Source organism: Vigna umbellata, chromosome 1 (genome assembly GCF_029865625.1).
Source record: "Vigna umbellata cultivar VRB3 chromosome 1, Vumbellata_1.0, whole genome shotgun sequence".
Taxonomy (NCBI): domain Eukaryota; kingdom Viridiplantae; phylum Streptophyta; class Magnoliopsida; order Fabales; family Fabaceae; genus Vigna; species Vigna umbellata.
Genome location: NC_142165.1, coordinates 76915325 through 76926412, shown reverse-complemented (window position 1 = coordinate 76926412; position 11088 = coordinate 76915325). Strand labels below are relative to the sequence as shown.

At 40.5% G+C, this 11088-nt stretch overlaps 1 protein-coding gene and 1 long non-coding RNA gene across 3 annotated transcripts; both read right to left on the bottom strand.

Annotated features, from left to right (window-relative positions):
* Positions 1–3777: 3777 nt before the first annotated feature.
* On the bottom strand, positions 3778–9872 carry LOC148206415 (uncharacterized). Of its 2 annotated transcripts, XR_015783594.1 has the most exons (3): positions 8775–9872; positions 6801–6904; positions 3778–6046 (listed from the first exon to the last, which is right to left on the bottom strand). It is a non-coding gene; the product is annotated as an uncharacterized LOC148206415 (long non-coding RNA). The 2 variants fall into 2 exon arrangements; XR_015783593.1 differs by having other exon boundaries at positions 3778–6904.
* Positions 7191–8775, bottom strand: LOC124836429 (putative anion transporter 5). Its single transcript, XM_047311590.2, has one exon. The coding sequence runs from the start codon at positions 8684–8686 to the stop codon at positions 7397–7399; it is 1290 nt and encodes a 429-aa protein (XP_047167546.2). The 5' UTR covers positions 8687–8775; the 3' UTR covers positions 7191–7396.
* Positions 9873–11088: the final 1216 nt, after the last annotated feature.

Genomic DNA, 11088 nt, shown 5'->3' with positions numbered 1-11088 from the left:
CAAACCCTAAAAACCCTAAACCCTAAACCCGATTCCCAAAACCCGAAGCCGGAAACCGACCCCGACCCCCGACCCCCTAAACCCTAAACCCTAAACCCCCTAATCCCTAAACCCTAAACCCCATAAACCATAAACCCTAAACCATAAACCCTAAGCCCTAAACCCCCCAAAACCCCCCAAAACCCTCCAACCCCATAAACCCACTACCCCCTAAACCCCCTAAACCCCCTAAACCCCATAAACCCTTTAAACCCCCCGAACCCCGAACCCCGAACCCCGAACCCCGAACCCCGAACCCCGAACCCCGAACCCCGAACCCTGACCCGAAACCCCGACCCTGAACCCCTGACCCCGAACCCCTGACCCCGAACCCCTGACCCCTAACCCCTGACCCCTAACCCCCTACCCCTAACCAACCCCTAACCCCTAACCAACCCCTAACCCCTAACCAACCCCTAACCCCTGACCAACCCCTAACCCCGAACCCCAAACCCCGAACCCCAAACCTCGAACCCCGAACCCCGAACCCCGAACCCCAAAACCCCGAACCCCGAACCCCGAACCCCCAACCCCGAAACCCCCAACCCCGAAACCCCCACCCCGAAACCCCCACCCCGGAAACCCCCAACCCCGAACCCCCAATCCCGAACCCCCAACCCCGGAAACCCCCAACCCCGAAACCCCAACCCCAACACCCCAACCCCGAAACCCCAACCCCGACACCCCAACCCCGAAACCCCAACCCCGACACCCCAACCCCGAAACCCCAACCCCTAACCCCGAAACCCTAACCCCGAAACCCCAACCCCGACACCCCAACCCCGAAACCCCAACCCCTAACCCCCGACCCCCGACCCCCCGACCCCCGACCCCCGACCCCCGACCCCCGACCCCCGAACCCCGAACCCCGAACCCCGAACCCCGAACCCCGAACCCCGAACCCCGAACCCCGAACCCCGAACCCCGAACCCCGAACCCCGAACCCCGAACCCCGAACCCCGAACCCCGAAACCCGAAACCCGAAACCCGAACCCTAAAAACCCCAAACCCTAAAAACCCCAAACCCCAAAAACCCTAAAAACCCTCACCCCGGACCACGAACCCCGGACCCCGGACCCCGAAACCCCGAAACCCCAAACCCCGAAACCCCGAAAACCCGAAACCCCGAACCCCGAACCCCGAACCCCGAACCCCGAACCCCGAACCCCGAACCCCGAACCCCGAACCTCGAACCCCGAACCCCGAAACACGGAACCCTGAACCCTGAACCCTAAACCCTAAACCCGGAACCCTGAACCCGGAACCCTGAACCCGGAACCCGGAACTCGTAACCCGGAACCCAAAACCCAAAACCCGAAACCCGAAACCCGAAACCCGACACCCGACACCCGACACTCAACACCCGAAACCCGAAACCCTAAATTTGGAGGATTTACTGAATTTGGACGAACGCTGTTTCATCAAGTTTGATAAATTAAAAACGATTACGAGCGGTCGGTATAAGACCGAGCGCCACTCATTACGAGAGCTTGGGTTGAGACCCGTCACTGATTTAAACTCATAGTAGAAATATTAATAGTAATAAATATAATACGAGATGATGAAGATAGGGTTTAAGAATGACTAAGTATCCAAATATATGTTTACAAGATTCTCAATTCCTCACATAACACTCAAGGGCATCTACGCTTGGCCGAACACTCAAACATAGCATTATTACAAGAGGGCGTTCGTCCTCAACTAGAATTCTCCCCAATTGAAGGAATTCCATTTCAAACAAATTTAACAGAACTACCGAACGGTCAATGACCGTTCGATAACGAACGTACACTATCATGGGAAATACATATTCAGACTTCACTTATATTCAATTCATTTCTCAATACATAGTTTCATATCTTTATAAAATTTTAATCACAATCAATTTGATTACTTCATACAATCCATATCATACCAAGAAATCATATTCCACATCAACCACCATATCAGTATTCATACTTGATACATACATGCAACCATTCAGCCACAAGCATTCATTATCAACGAACGTACAACAACATACACTTAAATTAGATAAGCTTCCCTTACCTGGATTTGTGAGTGAACGTCCTAAACGTAGGTTCTTGGTTCGTCCGACTACAACTTCTACCCTCACGATCACTTAACTCTTCCAAACTAAACCAAACAATAAGAAACCAAGATAACTTAGACTACACCCTCGCATGAAACCAAAACGTGGTTTGCATGTAACAAAGAACGAACGACTAAGGGGAGAAGACTTACCAGTTCAAACTTGAAACTCAATCGGTTCAAGATGAAGCTTGGGACACCGAGAATGCTTCCACAGTGCCTGAACGGTGATCGGAGTAAAGAAGGGTAAGTTACAGTAGAGAGAAGGGAGGGTTTTCTAGAGAGAAGAAGGAGGAAAATGAAAGATCAGATTTTGGAAAGAGGGTGCATGTAGAGGAGAGTGGGCAGGGTTTTCAGAAAAATCATTTTTGTTTACCCCACGTCCAAACGAACGTACACTCTCCTGTCGACACCTGTCATCCACTAACTGATTTTCGAAACTTCGATTCTTGACACCTGGTGTTTGCGCAGAAGGGTTTGGGTGCGTTTTTAATGAGTCTGAGCAGGGGTTTTTAGGTGCATTTAACGAGGCCTGACAGTAACATTTTTTAAAAACATTTCTATACAAGTGTATGATATTCAATGAAAAAAAAATCGCTAAATATTTATATTTTTTCTGTTAAAATGTTATTTGTTAGTAATATATAAATAAAAATGCAAAAATGAAGATGCGATAAAATAAAATCTATCTAATAATCAGAACGTGTATGAAAAAAAAAAATATGATAATTTTTGCTTTAATATTAGGGTTAAATATGTTTTTAGTCCCTAAACTATTGATCGTTTCTGGTTTTCGTCCCTCTTCCAAACTAAGGTACGATTTGGTCCTCAATCTTTAAAAAACGTTCGTTTTAGTCGAAAAAACGAACGTTTTGAGGACTAAAACGAGGACTAAAAACAAAATTTTGAGGACTAAAACGAACGTTTTTCTAAAGAATGAGGACCAAATCGTACCTTACTTTGGAAGAGGGACGAAAACCAGAAACGGCCAATAGTTTAGGGACTAAAAACATATTTAACCCTTAATATTATAAATAGAAAGAGAGTTTTAGTTGCTCAAAAAGTCTTATATTATCTTCAATATTAAAGCTTCAGATCTTTCTCAATATGAAAACGGTTACATTTTCTAATAACTAGGTACAAAACTAGGTACAGAACTAGGTACGGCTATAGGTACACCTAATAGATTGTCTAACACACCACACCCTTAGGCTTAATGATACATAGATGAAATTATTTTAACAATATTTAATAAATTACAGAAGAGATAAACAACATATCAACACATAAAAATATAACCAAATACTAATTCTACCCATTTTTTTCACTATCATTGGTTTACACTTTATAGAAGAAACCGAGTAAGTACAAAAACCTCAAAGACATGCATTCAATAAAATTGTGTTGAGAGGGTCGCACCTCACACAAAAGTTAATTGCAAAATTAATGCAGTATAGTTACTAGGAAATGTCTCCTAAGTCGTCTCTCAAGGACCAATATCAGATTTAACACGAAGTGGGGGGTGTTTTGTAAGGTTTTGTGCAAAAAATTGAATTAAATTAAAATTGGGAGTTAAAGACAACTAACAATTAAAAGCTGAAAGTAGAAATCCGAACGGTTCTAACCATAAGTGTTAAACCCGAAGGGTGATATAAAAGACCGAACGGTCTAAAGCACTGACCGAACGATGCACTATAAATTGCACAGAAGTAAAAATCGAGCGATAATAACATTGAGACTGAACAGTCTCCGAAAAAGGAAATGAGCGAACGGTCGCTAAATACCGAGCGTCCTAACAAGGAACAAGACAAGCCGAACGTCACAGAGCAACGATAATAAAAAGCAGAACAAAGATATGGACAAACGATCTCTAACAGTGACGTTAGAGACCTAGGCCGAACGTTAAGAAAACAGCAGATATTGAAAACTTAGCAGAAAAAGCCGAACGGTCTCTTAACATGTTAGAGACCGAACGGTACAAAGTTAAAAACCGGACTGTCTAAATGGAGAAACACAAAACGTTCGGTACAAGACCGTTCGGTCAACAGTAATTGCTGAGACCGTTCGTTTTATGGTGCACGTCCTTTCGCTTTATGCTCTAGCTCACCGTTCGGTCACTACAATTCCATTCCTGTGCTCGCCCATTATTGGTAGCTGACCGTTCGGTTCAATGAAAGGTTCATGCCGTTCGGTTCGTTGAGGATTGTTGGGCCATATAATGTAATCTTTGACAGACCGTTCGTTCAATCCTTTAGAAGACCGTTCGTTCATCTTCAGCAGAACTTTCTCAACCTTTCAACCGTGATTGTTCTGCACAAAAATGTGATTGAAATAATTAAGCCCAAATAATGCAAATTAAATAAAATAACAATTAGTTTTGAAATTGAGCCCAAATAATGAAAATGCAAGAATAATTGATAATTAAGCACAATTCCCTGACAAAATATGGTGATGGAAGCTAAGTGTATGATGAAAAATGGTGACTCATCACTCTGGTTCACCCATCAACTAAGAAACCTATATTGAAAAATTCATAACGTTAAAATAATTGCCTCCATTCTCAGCTGCATGGAATGCATACCAGAGAAAGTAGAAATCCTGCGTTTGTCCAATATCTATTTTCTAAGTAGAGACACCAAAACCAATTTCAAGTCCAACCAGTTTGCCAAATAAAAGTATATAGTTCCAAATTTTCATTGTCAAACAGCAACAACTTTTTTTTCTTGTAACATCACAAATTTTAATTATTTACTGAATGTCATACACAAAGACCATTACACGGAACTATATCACCAGACCACAAACAGATTCAATTAGACAACAGTCCACAACAATAAGCTTCAATTGAGTCCATCATAAACAGTCGACAAAAGAAAAAGAAATGCAATAACAGACAGTCAAATTTCATCATAATAATATTGGAATGAGAATGTTTACCCTTTTTACTTCATTGCAGGTTGGGACAGGGAAGCTAAACAAAAAATAACAGCCTAATAATTTATTGAAGAAAAGCATAAAATTCTGATATTGGATATTTAGATATTAATAGTCAAGTCAGGAACCAACTAACGAAGGTGATACACTGAAAAACGTGTAGCCCACACAGCCCGATTTCACTAGTCAGCTCTCCGCTAGCTAAGTGTCACCACCTGTGTCTGAAACTGAAACCCAATGGCACCGACCAAGGATGGAAGACTGGAAGGTTTAGGTAAATAGCTACAAAAGCAAGGTACCAGAGCTATCCAGCAAAGGGGCATGCAGCAAACAATGTCCAACAACAGGCCAGGTTGAGGAACCTGTCTGGCTTTCGATTTTCGGCACTGCTTCACAAATTGCAGACATAAAGATGCAAGATTTCCAAGTTTCTCCTTCACATAGGGGATTGCTGGAAAGGATGGGGAATCTAGTGTAGTGTAGCCAGCAATAATAAAATTAATCCAATGGATCAAAATTACGGACCACCAACCAAAACCTCCAATCAAAATTGTCAGCCTAGCCTGACCCTTTAAAAAATAAAAAATTTTGAGTCTCACTTCTCATTTAATCAATCAATCTCATTGAGTTTTGTTAATTTCAATAAATTTTAATCAAAACTGTGAGGCAAAGACTCTTCTTCCACAGAATTTTTCATTAACTTCAGGTGCTACTCTTCAACACTAAAGTAAGGCATGACGAAGTCTTTCCTAAATAAAAGATAATGATTGAATGATGTGACTAGCAATAACAGCGCATCCTTAATAATCCAGTCCAGACTTCATACAAGAAGCTGTAAATTTAACTGACACCTACTTGGAAAGCAAGTTTTTTGTTTCTTTTTATAACGGAAGAATCCGAGTCACGGGGAGCTAATGCCAAATCCTCTTCAGCATCTTGGAGGGCACCAGAGTAGTTGCCCAATTCCAGCCTTACAAATGACCTGAATGTCAAATGTCAAAATACATAACAACGTAACAAAGGAAGCAAGCACATTAATGAAACCCTGATATAAAGAATGAGTTTAGCAAACCTGCCTTTAAATATGATATGCAGGTCACCAAATGGTTTTAAATCTATAGCATGTATCAATTAATTTGAAAACATGGAAAGGAAGAATGAGTAGTGTCTCGTTTTAAAATCAAAAATCTCAAGTAAAATGGAGAATGAAGAATCAGGCAACCCAAAAAGAACTGTAACTAAAATGAAATAGAACAAATGCAAATGCAGGGCTCCCAATCCCAAGATGAGAGCTCCGATACCAACTTGAAAGGATTAATATGAAAGAGTTTTTATCCAGTTGATTCATTTGAAACAATTTATCTACCTCTACATATAGAGAACTCTAACCCTAGAGTAATAGTTACAGATAGGTCTCTATAACTTTCTAACAGTTTCTAGTAATGCACTTAATATCCTACTGACAACAATTACCATACTGTTCTCATGCATTATGCTTGAAATTTCTTGAACATCTCTGAAATACTCCTAATCTCTAATACAATTTTTAAGTATTAATTGTTAAATTATTATACTAATATAAGTGGGATAGTGTGTTCAATGGCTAATGAATCATATAAATCACAGCTGTCCTCAACATTTGTATTAGAAATTATTCTGAAAAAAGTTTTATATTTTAAACACAAGTTCATTATGTAGAAATCATTATAATAACACAAGCTACAAAATGAGATTACCTTCACATAGAGCAGCTTAACTTTCCTACCTTTGCAGTGTTTAAAGCAAAATGGTCATGTACATTAATCTCAGCTTAAAGAATATCGATGACCTGATGTTCTTTCTGCAACATTGAAAGTAGTAATTAACCACTTTGAGATCTCAATGGAAAAAATAGTGGGGAAAGGGAGGAATTTCTTAAACTTGTTGGATATATCTCTCAACATCCTAATTAAAACTCAAACAATATCAAAGTTTAACAAAACTGCATAAAATTCCTGTCAAGTTGAGATAAACCTAGAATAGAAGTGTTCTTTATTTCTATAATTTCAGTTGAGCCAGAGACTTTTCTTTTTTTCTTTTATTTTGGTATTGACAGTGTGAGGTAGGGTTGTAACAAGTATTTACAATTTGCTATAACACTTTCAAACCTTGTTCTTAACCTTTACTAGCCAGGAATGGTACAAGCTGGAGAACTAATAATAACAGAAAAAATCATATCCGGTTATAACAACATGACCTCTTCTATCCAAGAATGATATAACTTGGAGATGTAATAAAAATTAAATCCCCAGAATAACAACACCTCTTAAGCCATGAAATTGACAAGGCTACTTCAATCAAAAATTCTCTCCCCTGTTGAAAATAGTAGAAATACAAACGAACTAAAAATGCATAAAAATCCAGGAATGAAAAACACTGTTCTCCAGCTTTCTGGACTTGAAAGATCAGAATTAGCAGCCTTAGCAGCTTCAAGAAGCTTCCCAGTTAGGTCAACGCCCACAATGCCAGCCAAAGTACCCGCAGTATTAGAAACACCCATCACTATTCCAGCGTATCTCGGAGCAACATCCATGTGGTTCACTGCAAACCCAGCTCTGCCAAGTGCCAAGAAACCAAGAGCCACAGAAGAACAGAAGACAGCACCACCAGAAGTTCTGAAACTGGGAATCACCACCAAGGCAAGAGAAGCAACCAAGAACCCTACGGTGTTCAAGAATTTCCTGGTTTTGGTGACAGATAATATTCTCCTGGTGATCAAGTAGTCGGCAACAACACCGCCAATGTTGGAGAACAGGAACATGTTGAGATAGGGCAACATTTTAGAGGAACCCATGTCTTGCAGGCTAAGCTTAAGGCCCAATTCAAAGTAGGTTGGGAGCCAGTTCATGAGCACATATAAAGCATAGTGAAAGGTGAAGTTATTGACAACGATCGCCCAAACAGGGAAGCTGGTTAAAATTTTGACCCAGGGGATTTTGGCTGAAAGTATTTTTTTGTTGTGAGAGTCCATTTTTTTATTGATGGGTAAGACTAATTCCCCAACACCAGAAGCAGTGGATTTGGGATCAATGGCGTATTTGAACCAGAGTAAAGACCATGAAGCACCCAATGCCGCCTCCGCAAGGAACACAGATTGAGGGCCTCTGAACTTGACCAGAGTAGGAAGAAGAAGCATTCCTAGAGCTGCACCCAGATACATCCCAGAAGTGGTGAGAGAGACGGATCTAGATCTCTCGTGAGGGGGAACCCACTGTGCTAGAACTGTGTGAATGGAAGGGAAAATAAAACCCTGTGCTACACCAACGAGCAAACGAGCAACGACTAAAAGAATAACGCGATTGGGATCGAGAGGAAGAAGTGCACAAGTCAATGACCACAAAAGAAACGAAAGAAGCAGGACCCTCCTCCCCCCGATTCTCTGAGCAGCCCATCCTCCGGGAACTTGAGAACAGGCGTATCCGTAATAGAAGGTGGACAGTATTGTACCTTTGCTCGATTGATTCACCCCAGCACCGTCAGCAGCAACGGTGTAAGCGATGGAAAACCCTACTCGTTCGATGTAGCAAACTGAGGTGCAGATGAAGGTCAAAATAACAATCAAGTACCGCACAGGGAGCTTCATTGCCAACGGGTGTAGGTCAAAATACAATTGATTCAAGATACAAAAAAATGACGAAATCTGAGGGAAGAAGAACAAGAAGAATGATTACCAAGCTCTTGCTTAATCTAATGGCTTTTAAAATATGCCATGGACGCCGCAATCCTTTAATGTGTGAAAGTGCAGGCAGATATTTTCTGATTAAGCCAACAAAGTCTTCTTGTGCACTTTCACCATTGTTCTCTGCCCGATCTTCTCTCTCACCCTTACATCTACTTCAATCTTTCGTCTAACACAAGTACTATTATATCTAAAATGACACCATACAAATTTAATTTCCAAATTATAAATTTCCATAGGTCGGCGTTGAATTAAAAATAGTCAAAGCATACACATCTAGGTCATCTCGATGAAGTAAAATTTTGATACCATTTAGTTCTTGAATTAAGTATGTTGTTATATCACAAAATACTAATAAAAGAGATAGGAGAAGTGTGAAAGTAAAAAACTTCTCTAATAATAGTAAATAAAAATAAAAATTAATATAATCAGTTTGAAAATCATTTAAAAAATATCACTTTATTTATATTTTTATATATGTGTGTGTGAGAGAGATATTTAAAAAAAAATTAAGAGTAAGCATGTTTAAACCTTAAAAATACTAATAATAATAACGAGAAAAAAAATAAGTTACCACTTCATCTCTAAAAATAATTGAACTTGGCAGAGGAATGAAACAAAAAATTTTCTCTATTTTAACACTTGGCAACTTTTTTCTATTTTTTAATGTTTTTTTTTTTTTTGCATTTTGTACTGTTGCCTTTTGAGCAGGTCGTTGTTATAGCTGAGCTCTGGGACAACTTAGTCGAGTACCAGGTCAATCACGTCGACCACAGGTAGCTTAGTCGAGTACTAAAATGACCATTTCTCCATTCTCCATCTTGGCTGAACTCCAAGCCAGGTCGTTCATTCAAATTCAGGCTATCCATGGTCAGCCTTCCCATGATGTTTATCTACATGTTAACTCTTTAATACAGATTAAAGTATGATTAGATTGTGATTAGGTTAGAAAAAAGAGAAAGACTTATCATTATTTTTATATTATTTTTTCATTTTTCATTTTATCCTTTTATGATTTTTAATTACTCAGTTATTTCATAAATGAAAATTTAGCAAAATATATCGTACTTTTATTTCTTAACATAATATATATTTATTAATAATGCAAATTATTTACATTATCATGTGAACATTGTCTAGTATTACACTTTTTATCTATTTATTTGTTTTTTAAACTGATTTAAATATATTTTAAATGGTTTAATGTCTCCGTAGGTTCCTATTTTGGTCATGAATTTCAAATAGGTCTTCTTTTTTTTCGATGTATCAATTGAGTCCTTGTTTTTGTAAAATTAAATCAATTACAGGCCTGCCGTTAAATTGGACAAACGGCCGTAACAGTATTGGTTACGTGGCATGATCATTGTAGTTACTAAACGGACGTGGCATTTAAAAACATTTTTGTATTAAATAAAGAAGAAGGAACAGAGGTATAATCACTTTTGGGTAAGGGCATACTAGGAAAATTGAAAAACTTTAAGGGCAGCCCCCTTTAATTGAGAAATGCAACTGAGATTGGGGAAACAAATTGGGGTTTCTTACTAGTAGGGTTCGCGTGAGGGAAAAAATCCCATTCTTTCTTTGATTCGAAGCACCAGTGTTCGTGGGTGAAGATTATGTAGTTGGAAGTGGGAGGGTGCACGTTCTTTCTTCGATTCGAAGTGATGGATAATGAAGTGCAGAAGTCGCATTCTTGTTCATCTTCGACATGCAATGGGTGGCGGAATCAAAACTCTGATTTCGTTTTTCGTGGTGGTGGAGTATCTACGATCGATGGTGTATCACCCCTTTGCCTGTGTGGAGAGAAAACAGTGGTAAGAACAGCTAGAACTGCTAAGAACAGAGGGAAGCAATTCTGGAGCTGGTCGTCCTCCCTCGTCTACAGCTCGTCCAACTACCTCCCTGCTCACGACCGTTCGGTCTGGTCGTCCACCCTCCTCTATCGCTCGTCCAACTACCTCCCTGTTCCCGACCGTTCGGTCTGGTCGTCCTCCCTCTACCGTTCGGTCACATAGCTCCCCACCATCTACCGTTCGGTCTAGTCGTCTTCCCTCGTCTACCGCTCGTCCAACTACGTCCCTACTCACGACCGTTCGGTCTGGTCGTCCACCCTCCTCTATCGCTCATCCAACTACCTCCCTGTTCCCGACCGTTCGGTCTGGTCGTCCTCCCTCTACCGTTCGGTCACATAGCACCCCACCTTCTACCGTTCGGTCCCCCTCTCTCTCCCTCCTACACCTTCTTCTCTTGTACACTTTCCAGCCCCTAACATGTGCTCCCTGCCTTCCAACGTTCGACCTTTACGA

Excerpts from the sequence above, each read along its gene's own strand:
- LOC124836429 (XM_047311590.2), bottom strand. The coding sequence starts at position 8,686 with ATGAAGCTCCCTGTGCGGTACTTGATTGTTATTTTGACCTTCATCTGC.